This window comes from Corylus avellana, chromosome ca8 (assembly GCF_901000735.1).
Source record: "Corylus avellana chromosome ca8, CavTom2PMs-1.0".
Lineage (NCBI taxonomy): Eukaryota > Viridiplantae > Streptophyta > Magnoliopsida > Fagales > Betulaceae > Corylus > Corylus avellana.
In genome coordinates, this window is record NC_081548.1 from 2,028,900 (window position 1) to 2,055,321 (window position 26,422).

Here is a 26,422-nt window from a genome sequence, read left to right on the forward strand (position 1 = left end):
TTGTTGATTGGCAGTGGGTGTGGTCCACCTTGGTTGTGGTCCTGGAATGAGACAGTTGTTTTTTCGTGTTCACTGGCAAGTTTGGTCAAGGGGGATTTTGTCGTGTTAGGCAGAAGGGATTCTATCAATTTTTTTCTGTGGGGCTTAATTTCCTTCCATTTAATGTACAACTCAACTTGCTCAATATACAACTCACCGTGCTCATTCTAGAAGGGTATGGATGTTCTGAATTTGTAGAAGTCAAATTTGGTGTTTAATTTATCTGTTATTTTAATATGGGATTTAATTTGGATGAGACATTGATAATGAAATAGTAATTTGAAGATGGTATATATATATATACTGTTCTTTATATTTAAAATTTTTTTCCTTTCGTCGTTACCTCAACCACATTTTGCATTAAACAGAAGGTTTTATTATCTCATGAGCTGTCTTCTAGGATGAATTGTCTATATCCTCTTGTGATAGCTTTCCAATATGGGATTTAATCTCTCACGCTCACAAGTGTATATAATTGTACCTATATTCAACTACTTTGTTGGATTACATGCCCTCCATGCTATTGTGCATGGTAAATTTCATGTCAATCTGGTGGGATTTACTATAATCTAAAACTTATTTATTTATAAGCTTATTTAAAATTCTTTTTAAAAAAACTTTATCTTTAACATTTCCATATTAGACAGTTTTTAATCTCCCATTCTCTTAATATTTAGCAAGCATGATGGACATGTATATTAATATAATGTAATGGTGACTTTGGCAAAATATTGATCCTATGGAAAGTTATTAAGTAGCAAATGTAACTTAAACCTGCCTCTTTTACCTATATTGATGAATTTTTGCATAATTTAAGGCATTGAATAGGTTAATGGTTCTTATAGAAAGAGAAATTTTTTACATGTATTGTATGCATTTGTTGATCTTTCCACATATAACAATGAGCGAAAAGTGCACTTTGCACCTATAACATGCATGTGCAAAAGTATATGTTTATTATTACTATTATGTTTTGTCCTTTTTTCCCAAATGAAAGGTTGTCAACTATGTCAACCTAACTTCCAAAATCAGCTTAAGTTGGGCATCTTGAGTCCAAAACATGCATGTATAATTTTTAATGATATATATATATATATATATATATATATATATATATATATTATTAAATCATTTCATTTCATGCAATAGATAGATATTATTGTTTTTTGTGTTTTCTTGTATTGACAAATATTTTTTCTTACACTCTTTTATATTTTTTCTTACACTCATTTATATGTTTACAGATATGGCTGTCAATATAATTATGCACCACGGTGGAACAATGACCCATACCCCATTTAAATACGTTGGTGGCGACGTCCATGAAGTGAAATGCTATGATGTTGACTATTTTAGTATGTGGGAAGTCAAAGAGTTGGTTCGTGACTTAGGATACATGAGCGACGTTAGATGTTGGTATAATGTCGGTGATAGTCCACATAATCAAGTGATATCTTTAAATAGTGATGCAGACGTTGTAGATTTTGTAAATATTATGGCTGAGTACAGATCACAAGATGTTCATTTATATGTTGAACATATGGTGGACAGTGCTATAATGGTAGAGGAGCATTTATTTCTTGAAGCTGTTGAAGGACAACATGGAGAAGGTGGTAGCGGGGTGGGTGAGATACCTAATACTGCCCAACATGATGGAGATGGAGAAGGTGGTGGCGGGGTGGGTGAGATACCTAGGGCTCCCCGTCATGATGGAGATGCAGAAGGTGGTGGCGGGGTGGGTGAGATACCTAGGCCTCCCCTTCATGATGGAGATGGAGAAGGTGACGGGGTGGATGAAATACCTAGGGCTGAAGGTAGTATACTTATTTCTTATTTGTTAACTTAATTGTTTTTCAAATAATATATCATGAGAGCACTTAGCCTTCCCTTCCCGAATGACTAACAACAAATTTGATTGTTTCTTTTAGGGATGGAGGACATACCTAATGCTGCACGTGAAGATGGAGATGTACAAGGACAAGGTGGAGAAGGTGGAAATTCTCAATCAAAACATTTCAAAAGCCCACGAGTTAAAACTAAGGCTGCCCGTTCTGTTACGCCATCCAAGAAACCAAGCGGGCAACCGACCACCAGTCGAGGAGGTACATACAAATTGAAATTCAGTTGGACTCTTATGTTGTCACAATTATTTATGGTTTTTTATTAGTTGATTCTTTTATTTTAGGTTTTTTATTTTAATTTTTGTATATATTTTTTCAGTATGCAGAAGAAGAAGAAGACGGGTTGCTCAACCGGTTTTGCAGGACGAGGAAGACAATCAGAATGTTGGTGCGGACACCGTGCCCAAAACTGGTAAAAAAAAAATGGACGTGGTGGTAGGCCACGGAAGAAGAAAGTGGAAGAGGATATTGATGAAGTTATCAAGGAGTTGTTGACTGACTTCGAAGCAACTGATGGCGAGGATGAGGACCTTTTCTATGATGCTGCTGAGGTCAATAAAGAGAATGATGGGACGTCCAAATGGTGGGAAAAAGTTGACATTAACATAGGTGATAAAGGAGCCGATTTTGGGGAAGAGGAATCTGATGATGAAAGTGATGGTCTTGCAAGTTTGCAAGAAAGTGATGCTGCCGAGGTTGGAAAAAAAAGGAAGCGGCATAGACAATTCAATCTGAAAAATGACTTGAAGATTCCAGTGACGTTTGAGCTTGGGGATCAATTTGCAGATTCAAGTTCCTTCAAGATGGCACTGAAGACGCATGCTGTGCAGAAAGGGTTTGATTACAACTACAAGCACAATGACACGAGTAGGGTGAGTGCAGTCTGTAAATTAGAGCATTGCTCATGGAGGATTCATGCCTCTACTGATGCTACCAGGACTTCTTTTCAAATTAAGACGTACTACCCGGTTCATATTTGTGGTAATCAGTACGAAAACTCCAGATGCGATGTTGAGTATCTTGTTCGTACTTATAAGAGGGACTTCAAGGATGACCCCACGTGGACATCATATGCATTGAAACAGAGGGTGAAGAGAGACCTTAATATCGATGTTCCTATTGATCGTTGCTATAGAGCGAAGAAGGAGGCATTGCATCAAGTTTTTGGTAGGCATTCTAAGCAATATCGCCTCACACGGAGATACACAATGGCAATACTCAGCACCAACCCTGGTAGTAGTGCTTTTGTACACAGAGATGGAGTATTCTTTCAGAGGATGTATATTTGTCTTGATGCATGTAAGAAGGGGTTCAGACATGGTTGTCGGCCCATAATTTGTTTAGATGCTTGTCATCTAAAGGGGGAATATGGGGGGCAATTGTTGTGTGCCATAGGCAAGGATGGCAACGATGACATGTTCCCCATTGCAATTGCTATGGCCGAGGCAGAGACAAGAGATTCATGGCAGTGGTTCATTGTCATTTTATTGGAGGACTTATGCGGGCCAGAAGGCGGACTTGGTTGGGCTATAATGTCTGACAGACAGAAGGTATTTGGTGTAAAATACTATTTCTATTCTTATTGTGTTATTGTATTCCTTTATGTTATTACATATAATTTAACATAAATTTATGTGTGTAGGGGCTTGGAATTGCAGTTGAGGCTGTGTTACCACATGCTGAGCATCGCTTTTGTGTTCGGCATCTACATGCGAACCTCAAAGCGAAAGGCTACACAGGAAAAGCTATGAAGGATGAGTTGTGGGGGGCTGCACGTGCAGCCAATGTTTATGCGTTTGACCATCACATGCAGAGTATATTGTCAATGGAGAAAGGTGCACACAATTACCTTAGTGGTGTACCGAAGGCATCATGGTCCAAACATGCTTTCAACTGCCAAACCAAAAGTGATATGTTATTAAACAACTTGGCCGAGAGCTTCAACGCGTGGATTAAGGAAGCTAGGATTAAGCCTATACTGACTATGCTTGAAGAAATTCGTCTGCAAATAATGGCACGCTTCCAGCAGAAAAGGAATGGAATCCGGTTGACGCACTACACAATATGCCCAAAGATCCTGAAAAAATTGGAGAGGTCAAAAAGTGATGCAAGGAATTGTATTAGTCGGTGGCAGAATGAGTTGGAGTTTGAGATCGAGGACATATACGAGCCATGGCGTTTAGTCCGGTTAGATCATCGCACATACACATGTGGAAGATGGCAGGTGAGTGGGATCCCTTGCTCACATGCTTGTGCTGCAATTTACATGCATAAACAAAAACCAGAGGATTATTTGGATGATTATTACAAGATGGACAAGTATATGCAAGGATATGCAGCTCGAGTGTATGGCATGGAAGGTCCACAGACATGGCCAGCTGATGATCCATGCGATGAAATCCAGCCACCTATCATTAGAAGGGCTCCTGGTCGACCAAAGATTAGTAGGCGAAAAGCTGTAGATGAGCCAACTAACCCCTACAAGCTAACCCGTAGTGGATATATCGTTAAATGTGGAAATTGTGGGGGTTTAGGGCATAATTATAAAGGTTGTCATTTACCTTTGAACCCGGACCGGAAGAGGTGGAAACCGAAGAAATATAAGCCGAAAAAAGATGCTACTCAAGCACAGGTAAAACAAATACATTTTACAACATAAGGTTCATATTCCAAAATTTGTTAACTTAATTATTATTGTACAAGTAATATAATAATTATTGTTGGTATTTGTCTGAATGTTTGGTTAAATTATTGTAGGGATCACAAGCTCAACCCCACCCAGAAGCAGAAGCCCACAGGTCATCACAGCCAAGTGTACGTACACGTAGGGCTACTCAGTCACAGGTAAAATTCAAGTTTTTTTTTTTTTTATTAAGAAAACTCTTATTTACCGATGATTCCATAGCTGCCCACTAATATCTGAAAGTTTGCTAAAATTGGTGTGGGTACTATTCACAATTCTGGTTGAGATTATGGTATATTTCAATTAAATTAAGCTCGAATTTAGGTTAGTGTGAAGTGCATTCAATAAGCTGCTTTGAGCTGCAACATTGGTTTGAGTTGCAGCATTGTAAAGTAAATTAAACCAATGCTGCTTTGAGCTGCAGCATTGGTTTAATTTTTTACCCGACAGTGATGGAAAAGGCATCGGATGCTTTGGAGTTTGCAGGCCGGACTTTAAGATAATTTCCTGTGTATGTGGCGACCAATGGATTGTCCTGAGTCGTCACCATACAAGTGTCCCACATCATTAATTCCCAATATTGGCACCAAGTTCTTCAATGCTATGGCTGTCAAAAAAATTAAAAATATATATATTACCTGTCATTCTAAAATGGGGAAAAACCAAAAGGTATAACTTAATATTGGTTTGTCCTGTTGTTGGCTTGTAACTTTTAATTTTGCTCTGCATCTCCAGCAATAATCCTTGTTATCAAAAAAAGCTAACTTTACTATAATAGAAACTGGTTATTGAGATGTGATTTTGTCTTTGCTTATGTAATGGATGAACTCAGTAGAGCTATTTAGGATAAGGTCCGATGGTGTATGCATTTTTTCAAAAAGCATTGATGATACTATAATAGAAGCTAACTCTACTTATCAAAAAAATAAAATCAATAAATAATGGGAGCTAACTCTAAGCTGGAAGTTTGGGAGGGTGCTTTAAGTTTAAGGTTAAGGAGGATTAAAATCTAGTATATGCAATGCAAGTTTAGTGTTGCACAGGTTATTTGGAAATGCTTCATAATCTTTGTTTTCTATTCGAAAATTGTCTATTTATAGACGTGTTTGAACAAGTAATATAATAATTATTTGGAAATGCTTCATAATCTTTTCCTTTTTTTTTAACGCATTTTTGGATCCCAACATGAACGACAGGCAGAGGCAGAAGCCCACGGGTCATCACAGTCAAGTATACGTACACGTAGGGCTACTCAGTCACAGGTAAAATCCAAGTTTTTTTGTGATTAAGAAAACTCTTATTTCACGATCATTCCCCCTTTTTTTTTTTTAACGCATTTTTTGGATCCCAACATGAACCACAGGCAGATGCAGAAGCCCACGGGTCATCACAGCCAAGTGTACGTACACGTAGGGCTACTCAGTCACAGGTAAAATTCAAGTTTTTTTTTTTATTAAGAAAACTCTTATTTACCGATGATTCCATAGCTGCCCACTAATATCTGAAAGTTTGCTGAAATTGGTGTTGTAATTTAGTAAATTAGTCTGCGGTTTTTTTTTGCACTTAAAAAACTCATATACTTGTGCTTAATTTGTAATATTCACAATGATTTCCGGTTTTTTTTTTTATATGTTGGTATTTGTCTTAATTATTATTTTTGTTAACGCATTCTTTGGATCCCAACATGAACCACAGGCGGAAGCAGCAGCGGAATCATCACATCATGGTAGTACACGTAGGGCTACACGTGTACTAAGAAGCCGAGGAAGTGGTGCCACGCAATGATCACATTTATCACCTATCAGATCTCTTCATTTTGCCTTTTTCCCGCATACCCATTTCGTAATCAAGTGATATGTCGACTTTTTTTGTTTTATGTTTGTAATATAAAAAACAATTGGAAGATTCATTTTGGGACTTTATGTGCTTGTTAGCTTCAATGTTGTTCATGAAGCATTAAACGTGCACTGTTAGTTATTGAATTATATTTTGGAATTTCGTCATGGCAATTACCAATTTCAGATTGTATTAGTGGACGGATAAAATTAATTCTGCCTGCAAATTCTACTGTAGGGTTCAATATTTCAGACTTAAGAGCAACATACAAATAATCATAAATTGCCGCATACAAATAAAACTAATGCATTAGTTGTTCCATAAAAGTAATCAGCCAACCTGATAATTACGAACAACCTGATAATTACGAACAATCTGGATTTTTACATAATTGTTACATAGAAGCCATAACCATATATCCACGTGGACAACATAGCTCAGTAAACAATATCCTTGACAATAACAAAATAGATAGTCTATTCCACTGATAATAATCTAATTGTCTCATTCCCATGCATCAATGCCCCATCAACCTTAGACAAATCAACAGTACACAAATCACCAACAAAAAAACCAACAAATATGTTTGGATCTTTAGTTGGCCCCTAAGTAATGACACTTCACATTTCAGGGAATGAACTTGTTTATACAGCGCAGGTAGGACCTCCCTTCCGCGAGCACAGGTTTCTTCGTCATACCATTGGAAAAAACGACATTGGCCAACTTTCTGTAATTACACAAAAAAATCTGATAATTACGAACAAGTACGAAGTAATAACTATTTCTTAAAACCAAATTATCCAAATTCAAATACCTTTTTACGGTCATACATAGCACACCCATAGAATCGCCTCCCAGGATTTTTTATAGTAGTGGATGTTATAATTGGGCTTGTAAGTCCGTACCTACACTGCACAGGTTCCATATGCTCTTTCACCGATGATGTTATAGATGCTGACGACATTGACTGTTCATTTTACAGTAAAACCCACAATTATTAGAAGTAATCACAGTTCCCTAATGGGTTTCACTAAATAAAATTCACAAACCTTTTTCATCTTCCCATCGTAGAATTCGCTTTCATTGTATCCTATCCCGAAATCTTTCTTCCTCCTGTTCATCTTATAATATGAACCTAACAATATATAACTGACATGTGAGAGAATAATCAAGCTCATAAAAGAAAAATAAAATCAAGCTTGCCAAAAAATTATTCTCACTTCAATTTGTAATCTAAACAATACTGGGAAAAAAAATGTACCCTAAACCCTAAACAAAAGATAATCACATTGTTTAAAATGTGATTCCCTGCAGAAATAGTACTGCTCAATTTGTAATCTAAACAATACTAAGTTGTTAGTGTAGTAGCTAGAGATGGTATATGAGCATAGGCGGCTCCCTACAAACATGCAAATATGCAGTGTAATCAAACATGCAATAAGAAGAAATTAGCCGTAACATCCAACCACGTATATAATACTGCTCAATTGTAGAATGATGAAACTTCCCTAAAAAAATTTACAAAGTCATCAAAACCCAACCAACCACAATCTATCATATCCCAACAATAATACCACTTTTTTCTCCATTGAAAAATACTTTTCTTCCAAATGTTAATACTAATATGATTAACATTTCTTTCAGTAATTGACCTTTCTTCTCATCAACTAAAAAAGGTGGCAACAATATTGGAGGACCTAAAAACAAAGACATGCATAGAAAAGTATGGCATGAACTATTAGGTAAAAAAAAAAAAAACCAAAATTTCAAAAAATACTGTTCAATTGTAGCATGATGATGCTGGCGTAAACTATGCACAAAGAATTCCTATTTTCATGTCCTCGACAATCCACCATTTGAGTAGAGAAGCAAAAAAATCAAATAAATAGTTATACAGATGAAAAAATTCCCCTTGACCAACTTGCCAGTGCACACGAAAAAATAACTGTCTCATTCCAGGACCACAACCAAGGTGGACCACACCCACTGCCAATCAACAATAATATTGGCTCAAAAGTGCAATATTCGACAGATTTTGGATAAAAAACAGGTTGGGGATGGGGTTTCGACCAAAAGCTTCCAACACAACAAAAAAAATTCAAAAAACAACTATTAAAGGCTTCCATTTCAGTCAATCAATAAAACCCACAAAGAAATTTCGGAAAATACCTTCGTCGAAACCAGATTTTTCCGATTCTAAATATTGTGATTAACGGAAACCTAGCCGGAAAAGTGACGCCGGAATGGGTGATTTAACCGGTGGGTACTGTCGCCGGTGGCCTCTATCGCCGGTGGGTTCTGTCTCGGGTGGTTCTGTCGCCGGCGGGGTCTTCGTCGGTGGCGTCTGCGTCGGTGGGTTGCCGCTTGAGGTGTATCGGGAGGCTTGTATTTTGACCGTATGAAACTTGAGAGTTTCAAAGAAGAAGGCCTCAATTTTAAGCCAAACTCACCGTTTTGGATGGTCCAAAACGGTGAGTTTTATATCCTACGTGTCCAATGTGAACACGTAGGATACAAAATTCTACTAAGGTGGACTTAAGTAAAACGGTGCGTTTAACTCAAATAACGGAAGTTAACAAAAATTAACGGTAAAGAGTTTTTTAGTAGTTTCGAGTGACCCATGGACTAAATTTCCGAAAAAAAAATACCCAGGGAGTTTTTAAAAAAAACGCGTTTACCTAAGGATTTTAGATATGATTTCCCTAGAATTTATATTAACCATTCTATATTGAGAAGTTACTATAAAAAATGTGTTTCTTTTTTCTGAAATATATATATATATATATATATATATATATATATATAACACAATTTACAATGTTCCTCCTATCTCTCCGCAAACCTCCAAAATTTTGCATTGTCTCCTAAATACAAAAATTTTCTTTTTTTAAAAAAATAAAAGAAAAGAAAAGAAAAGGTGAACGACCCATGACCATTGTGGGTCAATGTACCCATGACTTTTTTTGGGGTATTTTTGTCTTATTGAAAAAAAAAAAAAAAAAAATTTAAGGACATTTTTTTCTTTTTCTTTTTGTAAGCCAAAATGGGTACTTTACAAATTTTGTATAGTTTGAAGAGGAGACATTGATACAATTTTAATTCAGAAAAATATTGCAAGTGTTAATTTGACATTGTCTTTTCTTGATTTTAAAAGTTTTTTTTTTTTAGACCAAACAAAGGGTAATATCTCAGAAACACTTCAATAGTATAAGTTAAGAATCCAAAGCCAAATCTTTTGTGTAAAATCCCCTTAAAATCATGATAGTCTAGTATGATTGATAATTACCTATCAAGGGATTAGTTGGAGTTGAAGTCAAGGAACATGATTTTCTAAAATTTTTAGAGTTTTTTATGAAGTAGATGGATTTCTTTAAATATTAACAATTGGTTTGAAATTCAATGATTGAATTTTATTATATCAACGCAGGAGTTATCACTTTTACAACTTAATAATTACCAACTTAATTAGTAGTTATTATATTTATTTCATACCATAAAATTTAAACCATTAATTTTAAACCAGCAATTAAAATTTGAAAAAAAAAAAAAAAATCTTGAAATACGTGAGTAGGAAAAAGCAGCATCACATATTTCTCGTGCGTAACTTATATTCTTAACCATATCCTAATTTTGTGAATGTTTATTTATTCATTAAAAAAAAAATTTATAAACTTGATAAGATGCTTCTGATTTCTGGGTGAAAATGTATATAAAGTTGAATATATGAGAATTAAAGCAAACTTCTAAAAGTTACTTTTAGCTCAAATTTAGCTAAATTCTACAAAAAATAAAATAAAATAAAATAAAACAAAAAATAAAAGCTTTATTAAGTTCTCTATTCCCCCTCTTTATTTTAAGAATTGTCAAACATCTGCTCTTATTTGGAGAACAAAATCATTTCTTTACTCTATTTTTTTATATTTTTATATTTCTCCTCACAATTTTTTTTTTTCCTCACTTTTATGGATTTGTGGGGATACTTTTGAGAACAAAAATAGAATAAAAATTATATTTAAATATAATAGAGTAAAATTTAGATAGTTTATTATTTAGTAGTTAAACTATAAAAAATGAGTAAAAATTGTACTTGATGAAATTTCTCGCTCTGCGTCTACGGGGTCTACTTTGCACAAAGCAACAGCAATTGTCAATAGGGGTGCAAATGCGGTTACAGTTAGCGGTTATTGCCACTAACCGCTAACCATTTTGATCGACTTGATGTCTACTAATCGAGCAGATAAAACATTACAAGATTTTTTTCAAATATCCATGTGAAAGCTTTATAGCTCTTCAATGTGTAGGACACATTTCATATTCTAACCTTTGCAATGTTATTTTATTAGGAATAAAAGCCTATTTACTGCAAGGTTTATGGTGATATTTCTTTCCATGTCTTTTGGACTATTGTTGTGTATTGCTATTCTATTTTGTTATCTTTTCTTACAATTATCTGTAAACTTTTATTGTAATTAAATTTTTTTTCTTAAAGATTTATTTAAACATTTTGTGGATGCAGAGTTATTGCAGAACATTGTTCATTTGGAGTTTGGAGTTATTGATGGTTGTATGCTTATTGGCCCACCAAGTTGTTTTTTTAAATATTTGAGTCCTATTGTTGAAATTTATTATGGTTGTCCTATCATGGTAAGCATGGTAATCAAGTCACCTGCAGGGCTCTTCATTTCAAATAACCGAGTCGTTAGGAAGGCATACTTGGTGCATGACCGGCTGATTATGATCCCCACATTCCATCAATTATTTTCTTGGGTTTTAAATAATTGTAGCAATATTTCTGGAAAGATCTTGTTCTTTTATATCCATTAAAATGGTATAGGTCTTTGTCTTCTATTTTAAAATTCTTAAGTTTTTTATACTTATCCCAATATAAAGTTTGGACATTTCCTTTAAGAAACACATACTCGAACCCAATTGATCATTTTTCTAGACAAGTTACATGCATTAAGATAAGGATGTGTCCCCAAAAAATATGGAAATATATATATATGAAGAAAAAAAAAACGATTATCTATAGGCACAAAAGGTCAAGCCGTTCTCATGAGCTTGCTAGTAAGGAGAAAGAACCATGATTGTTAGGTCATTCTCAAGGGATTGGTTGCACATATTCTTTTAAATTGTCACTAGAAAAAGACATTTGCTTTGTTATTAAAAGCCTTTGAAATATGTTAAAATAGTGAATTTGAGCCTATGGATGAAAGCATCTCCAACAAAAGATAGGACCACTTCTGTTTCACTTTGTAAAGAAAAATTATTCTTAGAAGTTATCTTCCATAAATCATTCCACTTTCCAATTGTTTTCTACTTGTATCCATCAAGTATCAGAATGCACCAACATTCCACAAAGGGATGGTATACTAGAAAAAGACATTTGCTTGCATTCTTTCCTGACTCGCCACCAGGCTCGTTCTCACCCCAGAATAATTTGTGCGCTGCACCGAAGTGCTCGACTTCTTTCGCTAGAAGCTCTCCACGCCTCAGACCATCAACCAAAAGTTCGCTCGCTTTCTGGTTGGTTCTTTCGGTTGCACACCATGTGCTCTCTGTTTGGTTCTTGAGAATGTGTAGGACAAGAAAAGATACAAAATTTCACGAGGGTTTTGAAATTTCTAAGGACATTCTTGGAACAAGCCTGTTCATGTTGTTTCATGCTTCATGAAAGTTGATCTTCTGAAACGCTCTTGGGAAAGTGTCACCGGAATCTGCCGAAAGCCACCTTCGGAATCCACCCAAGGTCATCGTCTTTCGGGTGAAGTTTCTTGTCTTTTCTCTCTCTAATTTCTCTCTTTAGAAATGGGTTTTTCTTTGATTAGATAATGGTAATAGAAACGTGTGTTCCAAGTTGGGTATTTTAAACAAACAATGAAATTTTGAGAGCTGGGTTTGATTTTTATTTTTTTTCGAAATTTTAGTTTTTCAAGATTTGGGAACCGGGTTGCGATTCTTTGTCGGTTTGGTTTGTTTCTAACGGGGTTCATTGTGAAGAAGACCTTGCTTTCTTGTCTTTTCTGCTCTTGGATATCCATGGAAACGGTTTTGGACTTTGTTTTTGTAGTTGGCATTGACTCTGACTTTGGCTTCTTAAACATGAGGACTAGAACTATTGGAGTTGATTTCAGCAAAGTGATTGGGGACTGAGGCTTGGAGCTGGGCTGAATTGGGAGAATTTTTCTTCTGGAAATAGGATCATTAGGAGACAGAGAAGGGATTGGCTCTGAGAAATTGAGGCCAGATTTGTTGGCCGAGTTGTTGTGGTGGTATTTAGTGGATGTTAGTTTTAGTGCAGGGATGATCCTATTTCCAGAAGAATTGACAAAAATGTTTCTTATATTCCTATTTCCAATTTGTGTGAAACAATAGCGATTGCCCTTTGTCTTATTTTAACTTTTTATATGCAGGGATGACTGTTGCTTCATTTTGTAACTTACAATTCTTTCCACCCCCATATGATGTAGATGGTAATGCCGTCTTCTCTTTTTTACTTAACCAATGGTTATGTACAATATGCTCTAATATCTCTTTGTAAAATTTTCCTGTCAACATCTGTGCAATGATCTAACTTTCTGGTGACCAGCATCTAACATTGTCTTCAACAGAAATGCCTGGAACATGTAGGAAAAGGTTGTTTGTCTGCCAACTCCAATGTGTTGTCTATTTGTGTTGGCTTACTGGATCAGAAATTTGTGGATAGCAGGATTCACGACTGTTGAGCTTCAAAACGTCAATGTTTTTTTTGCTCATAGATTATTTCTTATAAAATGATATTCACTCCAAAGTGGCCCTAGCAGACCATGTGTGAAATCTGTAACTTAGAAAGAATTGCTACTCAATTGCATTGGACAATTGGAAGACTCCTTTCTTTGTTTTCCACTTTTCCCTTTCTTTGATTGGTTGTCTAGCAGATGGATAGTTTATGTAAGGACAGATCAGTAACTAAGGCTTTGACTTTTTTTTTTCACTAAAATGACAATTAGAGGAATTCAGCCAGACGTTTTCACTTACAATTCTTTAATTCAGGGCGTATGCAATTTTGGTCGGTGGAAGGAGGTAACTAAACAATTGAATGAGATGGTGGAAAGAAAAATCATGCCAGATGTGAGGAGATTGAACATATTGGTGGACACATATGGCGAAGAAGGGATGTTGATAGAGGCTGAAAAAGTTTTTGATGTAATGAGTCAGAGAGGCATAGAGCCTAATGTAGTCACTTACAATTCTTTGATTGATGATTATTGTTTGCAAAATAAAATGGATGAAGCTGTCAAAGCATGTAATATGATGGTTCGAAGGGGTTGTTCACCTTCTGTTGTTAGCTATAGCATATTGATCAATGGATTTTGTAAAAACAGAAAAATTCATGAGGCAATAAGTCTATTTCATGAAATGTCCACAAAGGGAATTTTTCCCGATGTTGCCACTTACAACACTCTTATCGGAGGGTTTTGCCGAGTTGAGAGACCTAAAATTGCATTAGAGCTACTCCACGAGATGCAAGGTTTTGGCCAACCTCCAAATCTCCAAACTTGTCCTATTTTGTTAGAGCATTCCTAATGGAAGAGCCATATTTTTATGTAAAATGGCTTATCAAAACTCACTTCTATCTAGTTTAGCTAAGCCATTTTTAAATGTCTATACATCCGATTAGCTATATTTCTATCTATTTTATTAAAATATTATTAGAAGTAAGAAAAATTTTGAGAAAAAGAGAACATGTGAAAGGAAAAATGGAAAAAAATTTGGGATAAAGAGAACATGTAGATAAAAAATAGGAAAAATTTTGAGAAAAAGAGAAAACATGTGAGAAACAATGAAAAATAAAATAGCTCCCTTGAAAAGTACTGCTACATTTAACTTTTTTTGTAGCTCTTCCAATCAAATATCTATTTTACATTTATTTTTGGCTAATCCAATGTAGGAGTTTTTTTAAACATTTGAAGAGTTATTTTAGATAAAAGTAACATTTGGCTCTTTCATTGGGAATGCTCTTAGATGGCCTGTGTAAGAATCTACACTTTACTGAGGCAATGACATTGTTTAAAGAGATGGAAGACAAAATGTTAGACCTCAATATTGTGATTTACAGCATCTTGATTGATGGTATGTGTAATGCTGGGAAACCAACGACTGCAAGTGAGTTATTTATTGCTCTTCTTACCAAAGGTTTGCAACCTAATGTTTGGACTTACAATATAATGATGAAAGGGTTTTGCAAAGAAGGACTACTAAATGAAGCAAGGGAACTATTTGAGAAAATGGAAGAGAACGGTTGTTCACCTGACCATGTCACTTATAACACAATCATTCAAGGCTTCTTGCAACATAATGAGCATCATGGGTAGTGAAATATCTTCAAATGATGGTTGAGAAGGGTTTCTCAGCAAATGTGACCACTGCGGCCATTTTGATCAACTTGTTGTCTACTAATCAGGCAGATAAAACTTTAAAAGTTTTTTTTCAAATATCCGTGTGAAAGCTTTATAGTTCTTCAACGTGTAGGACAAATTTCATATTCTAACGTTTGCAAAGTCAATTTGTAAGGAATAAAAGCATATATGTTGCAAGTCGTTAAGGTGATATTTATTTCCATGTCTTTTGGACTATTCTTATGTATTGCTATTTCTATTTTGTTATATATTTTTTTAGAATATCTATAGACTTGTGTTGTAATAAAAAAAAAAAATTCTTAAAGATTTAGTCAATTATTTTGTTGATGCAGAATTATTTCATAATATTATTGGCCCACCATGTTGTTTTTATTAATATTTTGGTCCTATTGTTGAAATTGATCATAGTTGTGATGTCATGGTGAATATTGTGCTATTATGATTACATACAAGTAGAATAGCTACAATTGTTTTTCTTTGCCTACTTTATTCGAATTGAAAGAAAAAAAAAATTAACAACAGGGATCTTCGTTTCAAATAACTAAGTCATCATGAAACGCTACTTGGTGCATAAACATCTCTGCCACCACCGTTAGTGCAATTCATTAGAATGTTTGTAAGGCGACTGCCTAGATATGCATGTCATTGTGATTTTTGGCTTTTTTTATAGTTGATTTTAGTTAGTTGTTTTTGTAAATCTTTTTACAATATTTGTTAATTGGATCACTTCCCAAGAGCTGCTGATTAATCTGAAGGGGTAGAATAATTGAGTTATTCAGATAGCATTTACGAAAGAACCATTTAGTTTGATCCAATTATTTCTTTCTTAGAATAAACTATAATTTATATATGTTGGGCCATGTTTGGTCATATATGTAAATGGCGTTTTTAAGCAATTATCATTATGAACTATTTTTTATGTGTGTTTGTTTCAATGTAATTTCGTTTTTTTTTTTTTTTTTTTTTAAATCTAGGAAAACTAATGATATTCCGTTGGTTGATAGCTTGAATAATACTGAAAATGTTTTTACATGTTGGGCTCCCACTGAAATTCTTATCCCTCAAAGCTATAGAAATTGATAATAAAATAAAAAGAAAGAAAATAGAGGAAACACAAATTTAAATGGTTTGGCATATGGTCTATATTCGCACGGTAAAACCTTATTTTTTGCTATATTTTCCTTATGTGTGATTCAAGTACAGAACTTTTATCTATAGAGCTTTGAGTGATTTCAAATACAAAATAAATCCCTTGAACTAAAGATAATTAATCACAAATCAAATCTATCTATATTATTCAAAAGGACTTCTACCATTCTCAAACCCCAAAAAGCAAAAAATTCATCCTGTACGAAAATGAGATTGAAATTAATGTAATGGAAGTCCCAAAAAAAAGGCCCAAGAAGATGTTTGGATAACAGATCCAATTCAACTGATGGCATAAAAGAAACCAAACCCAAACACTTTCCATAATCCATCAAAAGACCCCAAATTTCAAACCCATCAGAAAATAATTACTATTTCTAAAGTTTGTTATTTGTAATTCCTGGAGATTGAGCCTCTGGAAGCTGCTCTTATCATTTCAATACAAATTTATCCAATATTTCCATTATCAAATCATCTCCGATCTATAATTTCTTAAGCATCAATTCATCTAATACATAAAAACCCAAAAATGTCACATAAATACAAGAAAAATCCATTACAAATATATGATGTACATGAGACTCTCTCTCTCTCTCTCTCTCTCTCTCTCCAGCGTCTAGTCTACCTGGCACGAACCAACTGCAATTGTCAAGCTGAAGAAAGGGCAAAAAGGTCATTTCAAGAATCAAAACAAAAAACACGTGTCCCTTGTATCTTTACAAAAATCAACACAATTCACACGGCCCATCGTTTCAACAATTGGGGGTATCGCGTAATAGAAACGACATCATGTAATCTCGCGTATAAAGATCCCAGACCTCTCCTCCCCCTCCCCACTGCTCCATCAAGATCATCTACCTCCTTTGCTTATTTCTCTCAACTTCAGGGACAGATTCAGCTTTCAATTTGGGAAGGGACCAAGGGCTAAAAAAATTTTTTGGAAGGGACCAATTGAAATTTTTTTTTTTTTTTTTTTTTTTTTTTACCTTAAATATTTTTTTTCCTTGTAATTTGAGGGAGACCAAGACCTCTTTAAGTCCCCCTATAAATCCGTCTTTGCTCGACTCCTTGATACTTAATCCAATATAATGTTTGGACATTTCCTTTAAGAAACACATACTCGAATCCAATTGATCATTTTTCTAGAAAAGTTACATTCTTTAAGATAAGGATATGTCCCCAAAAATAAGGAAATATATATATATATGAAAAGAAAAAAAAAACGATTATCTATAGGCACAAAAGGTCAAGCCGTTCTCATGAGCTGGCAAGTAAGGAGAAAGAACCTTCATTGTAAGGTCATTCTCAAGGGTTAAGCTGCACATATTCTTTTAAATTGTCTCTAGAAAAAAAAAAGACATTTGCTTTGTTATTATAAGCTTATGAAATATGTTAAAATAAGAAAAATTATTCTTAGAAGTTATCTTCCAAAAATTATTGCGCTTTCCAATTGTTTTCTACTTGTATCCATCATGTATTAGAATGCACCAAAATTCCACAATAGCGATTTGTGCCATTTGTCTTATTTTAACTTTTTATATGCAGGAATGACTGTTGCTTCATTTTGTTACTTACAATTCTTTCCACCCCCATATGATGCAGATGGTAATGCCGTCTCCTCTTAAAATACTTGAGTAAATATTTTTACAATATTTGTTAATATGAGGATAGTTCCCAATAGCTGCAGATTAATCTAAAGGGAGAAAGCAAGCAGCCTACAGCAGCATCACATATTTCTCGTGCATTTCAACATAAAAAATAAAAAATCCAACTACAAATTTAAAAAATAAAATAAAATAAAATAAAAACTTGATAAGATGCTTCTGATTTGAAGGTAAAATAATATAAGTTGTATATAAAGTTGAATATATGAGAGTTAACGCAAACTTGTAAAATTTAGCTAAATTTTACAAAAAGCAAGCTCCATCGACCTTACTATTTCCTTCTTCATTTTAGAAATTGTCAAATCCCTTCGCACATTTAAAGAACAAAATCATTTATTTATTCTATTTTTTATATTTTTCCTCGCACTTTTTCTTTATCACTTTTATGAATTTGTGGGGATACTTTTGAAAACAAAAAAATTGAATAAAAATTATATTTAAATATAATAGAGTAAAATTTACCGAGTTTATTTATTTAGTAGTGAAACTATAAAAAATGAGTCAAAATTGTACATGATGAAACTTCTCTCGCTCTGCGTCTACCATGCTCGGCAATGGCAACTGTCAAGCTGAAGAAAGGGCAAAAAGGTCATTCCAGGGAGCAAAACAAAAAACACGTGTCCCTTGTATCTTTACAAAAATCTCCACTACTCCCATCAAGATCATCCATCTACCTCGAGTCCTTGACCCACTGCATCAATCACCAGATCTGCTTCTTCTGCATAGTCCTTTCACCCACTGCGTCAGCAGATCTGCTTCTTCTTCTTCTTCTTCTTCCTCAGGAAATGGGTGCGACCGCTAAGTCTCTTGCTTTCTTCTTCGATCATTTGCTTCTCGATCCTCATTATTGTCGTGTAAGGGTTTCTTTCCATCCTCTAAATTTTCATTATTATTGTCGTTCTTTTAGTTCAACTTCTGCTAAAACTACCAATAGTGCTAGACGTAATGTGGAAAGCCCCAATCAGTTCTTGAATTATGTCAGAGATCGATGCAGATCTCGAAGCTTTAGGAATCTTGATGATGCCTTAGGCATGTTTGATAGAATGCTTCACATGCACCCTTTGCCTTCCCTCATGGATTTTAATCAATTGCTGGGTGCAATCGCAAGAATGAAGCATCACTCAACTGTTATTACTCTTATTAAAGAAATGGAACTGTTAGGAATTGCTCCCAATGTTTATGGTCTGGGTGTTTTGATTAATTGCTTCTGTCATTTGAACCGGGTGGATTTCGGCTTCTCTATTTTCGCAAGAATTTTGAAACTTGGTTTTCAACCTGACTCTATAATTCTAACAACTCTTGTCAAGGGGCTCTGTCTTAAGGGTAAAATTGCTGAAGGTGTGAAGTTCGTTAACGAAATGGAGAAGAATGGCTATAAGCCTGATAAAATTACCTACGGAACAATAATGAATGGTTTGTGTAAAATAGGTAAGACCGGTGAAGCTATTGGGTTGCTTCGGAAAATGGAAGAAAGAAATCTTGAACTTGATGTAGTGCTGTATACCACAATCATTGATAGTTTATGTAAGGACAAATTGGTAACTGAGGCTTTGACTCTTTTATCTGAAATGACAAATAGAGGAATTCAGCCAAACGTTTTCACTTACAATACTTTAATTCAGGGCCTATGCAATTTCTGTCGGTGGAAAGAGGTAACTAAACAATTGAATGAGATGGTGGAAAGGAAAATCATGCAAGATGTGAGGACATTCAGCATATTGGTGGACGCACTTGGCAAAGAGGGGATGTTGATTGAGGCTGAAGAAGTTTTTGATGTGATGATTCAGAGAGGCATAGAGCCTAATGTAGTCGCGTACAATTCTTTGATTGACGGTTACTGTTTGCAAAATAGAATGGATGAAGCTGTCAAAGTATTTAATACGATGGTTCAGAAGGGTTGTTCACCTTGTGTTGTTAGCTATAACATATTGATCAATGGATATTGTAAGAATAGAAAAATTGATGAGGCAATGAGTCTATTTCGTGAAATGTCCACAAAGGGGATTTTTCCCAATGTTGCCACTTACAGCACACTTATCGGAGGGTTTTACCGAGTTGGGAGACCTAAAATTGCATTAGAGCTACTCCACGAGATGCAAGCTTGTGGCCAACCTCCAGATCTCCAAACTTGTGCTATTTTGTTAGATGGCCTGTGTAAGAATCTACATTTTATTGAGGCAATGGCATTGTTTAAAGAGATGGAAGACAAAAGGTTAGACCTCAATATTGTGATTTACAACATCTTGATTGATGGTATGTGTAATGCTGGGAAACTTACGACTGCAAGTGAATTATTTAATGCTCTTCCTACCAAAGGTTTTCAACCTAATGTTTGCACGTACACTATAATGATCAAAGGGCTTTGCAAAGAGGGACTACTAAATGAAGCAAGGGAATTATTTGAGAAAATGGAAGAGAACGGCTGCTCACCTAACCATTTCACTTATAACACAATCATTCAAGGCTTCTTGCAACATAATGAGACATCATGGGCTGTGAAATATTTCCAGATGATGCTTGGCAAGGGTTTCTCGGCAAATGCAACCACTGCAACCATTTTGATTGACTTGATATCTACTAATCGAGTAGATAAAACAATACAAGATTTTTTTCAAATATCCGTGTGAAAGCTTTATAGTCCTTCAATGTGTAGGACATATTTCATATTCTAACCTTTGCAATGTTATTTTATTAGGAAGAAAAGCCTATTTACTGCAAGGTTTATGGTGATATTTCTTTCCATGTCTTTTGGACTATTGTTGTGTATTGCTATTCTATTTTGTTATCTTTTCTTACAATTATCTGTAAACTTTTATTGTAATTAAAATAGTTTTCTTAAAGATTTATTTAAACATTTTGTGGATGCAGAGTTATTGCAGAATATTGTTCATTTGGAGTTTGGAGTTGTTGATGGTTGTATGCTTATTGGCCCACCAAGTTGTTTTTTTTTAATATTTGAGTCCTATTGTTGAAATTTATTATGGTTGTCCTATCATGGTAAGCATGGTAATGAAGTCACCTGCAGGGCTCTTCATTTCAAATAACCGAGTCGTTAGGAAGGCATACTTGGTGCATGACCGGCTGATTATGATCACCACATTCCATCAATTATTTTCTTAGGTTTTAAATAATTGCAGCAATATTTCTGGAAAGATCTTGTTCTTTTATATCCATTAAATGGTATAGGTCTTTGTCTTCTATTTTAAAATTCTTAAGTTTTTTATACTTGTCCCAATATAAAGTTTGGACATTTCCTTTAAGAAACACATACTCGAACCCAATTGATCATTTTTCTAGACAAGTTACATGCATTAAGATAAGGATATGTCCCCAAAAATAAGGAAATATATATATGAAAAAAAAGAAAAAAAAAACGATTATCTATAGGCACAAAAGGTCAAGCCGTTCTCATGAGCTGGCAAGTAAGGAGAAAGAACCATGATTGTTAGGTCATTCTCAAGGGATAGGCTGCACATGTTCTTTTAAATTGTCCCTAGAAAAAGACATTTGCTTTGTTATTAAAAGCCTATGAAATATGTTAAAATAGGGGATTTGAGCCTATGGATGAGTGATGAAAGCATCTCCAACAAAAGATTAAACCACTTCTGTTTCACTTTGTAACGAAAAATTATTCTTAGAAGTTTTCTTCCATAAATCATTGCACTTTCCAATTGTTTTCTACTTGTATCCATCATGTATTAGAATGCACCAAAATTTCACAAAGGGATGGTATACTAGAAAAAGAAATTTGCTTGCATTTCTTTCCTGACTCGCCACCAGGCTCGTTCTCACCCCAGAATAATTTGTGCACTACACCGAAGCACTCAGCTTTTTTCGCTAGAAGCTCTCCACACCTCAAACCATCAACCAAAAGTTCGCTCGCTTGCAGGTTGGTTCTTTCGGTTGCACACCATGTGCTTTCTGTTCGGTTCCTGAGAATGTATAGGACAAGAAAAGATACAAAATTTCACGAGGGTTTTGAAATTTCTAAGGACATTCTTGGAACAAGCCTGTTCATGTTGTTTCATGCTTCATGAAAGTTGATCTTCTGAAACGCTCTTGGAAAAGTGTCACCGGAATCTGCCGAAAGCCACCTTCGGAATCCGCCCAAGGTCATCATCTTTCAGGTGAAGTTTCTTGTCTTTTCTCTCTCTAATTTCTCTCTTTAGAAATGGGTTTTTCTTTGATTAGATAATGGTAATAGAAACATGGTTTGATTTTTATTTTTTTTCGAAATTTTAGTTTGTCAAGATTTGGGAATTGGGTTGCGAATCTTTGTCGGTTTGGTTTGTTTCTAACGGGGTTCATTGTGAAGAAGACCTTGCTTTCTTGTCTTTTCTGCTCTTGGATATCCATGGAAACGGTTTTGGACTTTGTTTTTGTAGTTGGCATTGACTCTGACTTTGGCTTCTTAAACATGAGGACTAGAACTATTGGAGTTGATTTCAGCAAAGTGATTGGGGACTGAGGCTTGGAGCTGGGGTGAATTGGGAGAATTTTTCTTTTGGAAATAGGATCATTAGGAGACAGAGAAGGGATTGGCTCTGAGAAATTGAGGCCAGATTTGTTGGCCGAGTTGTTGTGGTGGTATTTAGTGGATGTTAGTTTTAGTGCAGGGATGATCCTATTTCCAGAAGAATTGACAAAAATGTTTCTTATATTCCTATTTCCGATTTGTGTGAAACAATAGCGATTTGTGCCCTTTGTCTTATTTTAACTTTTTATATGCAGGGATGACTGTTGCTTCATTTTGTAGCTTACAATTCTTTCCACCCCCATATGATGTAGATGGTAATGCCGTCTCCTCTTTTTTACTTAACCAATGGTGATGCACAATATGCTCTAATATCTCTTTGTAAAATTTTCCTGTCAACATCTGTGCAATGATCTAACTTTCTGGTGACCAGCATCTAACATTGTCTTCAACAGAAATGCCTGGAACATATAGGAAAAGGTTGTTTGTTCTGCCAAGTCCAATGTGTTGTCTACATGTGTTGTCTTTCTGGATCAGAAATTTGTGGATAGCAGGATTCACGACTGTTGTGCTTCGAAATGTCAATGTTTTTGTTGCTCATAGATTATTTCTTTTAAAGTGATATTCACTCCAAAGTGGCCCAAGCAGACCATGTGTGAAATCTGTAACTGAGAAAGAATTGCTACTCAATTGCATTGGACAATTGGAAGACTCCCTGCTTTGTTTTCCACTTTTCCTTTCTTTGATTGGTTGTCTAGCAGATGGATGGGAAACTAGAATCCATTTTTTATATGAGTAATGCTACACACTCCCACTTTTCCACACTCATTTTCACACCCTTAAATGGTTTTTTAAACCACCATTTGATTTAGAATGGATATTTATTAGATTTTAATTCAATGATAGTTTTAAAAGCCGCCTTAGGGTATGTGGAAATGGGGGTGGAGAAGTGAGAGTGTGTGTAATATTACTCTAAGGCTACGGCCTATATATGCATGTCATTGTGATTTTTGGCTTTCTTATAGTTGATTTTAGTTATTTGTTTTTTAAAATCTTTTTACAATATTTGTTAATAGGATCACTTCCCAAGAGCTGCAGATTAATCTAAAGGGGGAGAATAATTGAGTTATTCAGATAGTATTTATGAAGGAACCATTTAGTTTGATCCAATTATTTCTTTCTTAGAGTAAACTATATTCTAAACCATATCCTATTTGTTTTTGCAAATTCTTTGAGACACTTAACCAAATATATGGCATGAACATTTCCTTTAAGCAACACATACCTTCTCCTTTGAAGCCACTGGCTCTGGCAGCAGGATCAAATCTTGTCAATCCTAAGTTTCGGGAGTATATCAAAACTGTCTCTCTTCTGGAGGAATATTTCAGTGTTGGGATCCTCGATGAAGCACTACAATGTGTGGAGGAGCTAAAAGCCCCACCATATCACCCTGAGGTTGTTAAAGAAGCAATTTCCCTTGCACGGGAAAAGAGCACACCATGTGTACTCTATCGATAAAAATGTCTTGCCTTGTTTATGGCCGTGTGTTGGATGACATTGGCATTGCTTTGTCGAAAGCACCAAAAACATTTGGTGAGGTTCTTGGTCATCATGGGAAGCTATCCAGCATTTTTTGCAACTGCAGATATTAAAGTGTAGCCTTATTTTGCTTCCCATGCTTGTCAATAAAAAACAAAATATCTTGTACTTCTGTGGAGGTCGGGTTAATTCTTCCATGGGATGTTGCAGTTGAAAAGGGTCTCATGTTAGACCCAGTTTTTACATCAAAATTTTTTGGATTTATATGTGACAAATACAAATACTTAGGTATTTGTAACTGCCCATTTTTGCGGGGCTCAAATATTCTCTATGGATAAAGTTGATCACTTTGTCTTTGCCCAAAATGAATATTCACCTTTTTTTTTTTTTTAATATATAATAATAATTTTATTGAAAAAAAGGGTAAAGCCATCGAGACCCTGGCTTCTACTACAATTTAGAAAACAAATTAGATTTATCATATTCTTTTTGAATCTTTTAATGTTAAGTTCGGTTAAAAGATTTGACCGTTGTTTAAAATTTTCAAAATGATGATCTGTTAATTTTAATTTGCATTGTTTGGATGAGTATATTTTTTTGATTAAAAAAAATTAAACATAATGATAATAATAGTAATAATAATGACAATGACGAAAATAGTATCTTTTTCATTTTAAACAAAATTGAGATGAGTCATTTTATGTATTTAATTTATATAGAATTTTTAGAATCTATAATCAAAATCATTAAGCAATGACTTGAGAGTAAGACTGTAAGAGTGCCCTCCCTTCTAGGCAAATTAGGGCACTCTAATTTCTCACTTTGTTTTTTAAAAATAATATCTAATATGACGAGAAGAATACCAAAAAAAATACCTAACATTTTCCTAACAATAAGAATGAGAATCCCAAAGGGGGAGACCAGAGGTGAAAAAGAAGAAGAGATGAGGTTGAAAACAAGAAAAATCAGCATCACAAATTTCTCGTGCATTTCAACATGAAAACTTGGCTTCTCTCTCGCTCTCTCGCTCTTTGCGTGCAGCGTTTACCGTTAAACGCAAGAAGCAAATGCAATTGTCCAGAAAAATCATCCAAAGAGACCTTTTTTGACGGGCCGTCGTTTCAACAACTACATCAGATCTGTTTCTTCTGCTTATTTCATCAGGAAATGGGTACGATTGCTAAGTCTACAAACTCTCTTGCTTTCTTTTTCAATCATTATTCTCACCTTAGGCTTTCTTCCAATGCTCAAATTTTTTATTATTATTGTCGTTGTTTTAGTGCTACTTCTGCTAAAACTACCAATTGTGGTAGAGATAATGTGGAAAGACCCAATCAATTCTTGAAATTTGTGAGAGATCGAAGCAGATCTCGTAGCATTAGGAATCTTGATGATGCATTAGGCTTGTTTGATAGAATGCTTCACATGCACCCTTTGCCTTCCATCGTGGATTTTACTCAATTGCTGGGTGCAATTGCAAGAATGAAGCATCACTCCAATGTTATTACTCTTATTAAAGAAATGGAACTGTCCGGAATTGCTCCCGATGTTTATATTCAGGGTGTATTGATTAATTGCTTGTCATTTGAATAGGGTGGATTTCGACTTCTCTATCTTCGCAAGAATTTTGAAACTTGGTTTTCAACCGGACTATATAATTCTTAATACTCTTGTCAAGGGGCTCTGTCTTTAGGATAAAATTGCTGAAGGTGTGAAGTTCGTTAACGAAATTGAGAACAATGACTATAAACCTAATACAATTACCTACAGAACAATAATGAATTGTTTATGTAAAATAGGTAAGACCAATGAAGCTATTCAATTGCTTCGGAAAATGGAAGAGAGAAATCTTGAAATTGATGTAGTGAAGTATAATACAATCATTGACAGCTTATGTAAGGACAGATTGGTAACTAAGGCTTTGGCTTTTTTCTTTGAAATGACAAATAGAGGAATTAAGCCAAAGAGGCATAGAGCCTAATATAATCACTTACAATTCTTTGATTGGCTGTTACTGTTTGCAAAATAGAATGGATGAAGCTGTCAAAGTATTTAATACGATGGTTTCCAAGGGTTGTGTGCCTTGTGTTTTTAGCTATAACATATTGATCAATGGATATTGTAAGAACAAAGAAATTGATGAGGCAATAAGTCTATTTCGTGAAATGTCCACGAAGGGAATTTTTCCCGATGCTGTCACTTACAGCACTCTAAAAATTGGAGGGTTTTGCCGAGTTGGGAGACCTAAAATTGTATTAGAGCTACTCCACCAGATGCAAGGTTGTGGCCAACCTCCAGATCTCCAAACTTTTGCTATTTTGTTAGATGGAGTTTGAGTCTATACGTAAAGTATAGATTAAAAAAATTTATCATTTTTTTTTTCCTTTACTTCACACAAAATAGTGGGCCATGCAAATCTTTTCCTTTATTTTCTTGGGAAGTTACTTGGCACAAAAGAATAAAATTTGGGCAATGCAAGTCTATCAAAAAATTGAAAAAGATGTGAGAAAATATACCTTACCACTTATCTCATCAATCATCAAAAAGACAATTTGCTTGCTTTGTAGGCAAATGAATGCCACTCAACTTTGGAATAAGGACTTGGTCTTTATTCCAAGGGTTAGATCAAAGTAGAAATCATTCAATAGTAGGATCGGAATGGGGCATACTATGGGCTTGAAAGTTGAAATGGGTCATATATATGGGCTAAACATATGCTTATTTGGGCTTTTTTGTTTTTT

At 34.9% G+C, this 26,422-nt stretch overlaps 2 protein-coding genes across 4 annotated transcripts in view; both read left to right on the forward strand.

Moving 5' to 3' along the window:
* Positions 1-26,422, forward strand: part of LOC132189308 (uncharacterized) — a 41,596-nt gene that overhangs the window by 7,435 nt on the left and 7,739 nt on the right. The gene's annotated exons all lie outside the window — the stretch shown is intronic.
* Positions 18,289-22,872, forward strand: LOC132189304 (putative pentatricopeptide repeat-containing protein At1g12700, mitochondrial). 3 transcript variants are annotated; one of them, XM_059603980.1, is made up of 3 exons: positions 18,289-21,795; positions 22,400-22,459; positions 22,598-22,872. In XM_059603980.1, exon 1 carries the CDS (start codon positions 18,454-18,456, stop codon positions 20,293-20,295), a length of 1,842 nt encoding a protein of 613 aa, XP_059459963.1. In that variant the 5' UTR covers positions 18,289-18,453; the 3' UTR covers positions 20,296-21,795; positions 22,400-22,459; positions 22,598-22,872. The 3 variants fall into 3 exon arrangements, with proteins under 3 accessions (XP_059459963.1, XP_059459962.1, XP_059459961.1); XM_059603979.1 differs by having other exon boundaries at positions 18,289-22,459; XM_059603978.1 differs by having other exon boundaries at positions 22,400-22,872.

Bases quoted from the DNA above. Each gene is read 5' to 3' on its own strand.
- LOC132189304 (XM_059603979.1), top strand. From the start codon at position 18,454: ATGGGTGCGACCGCTAAGTCTCTTGCTTTCTTCTTCGATCATTTGCTT.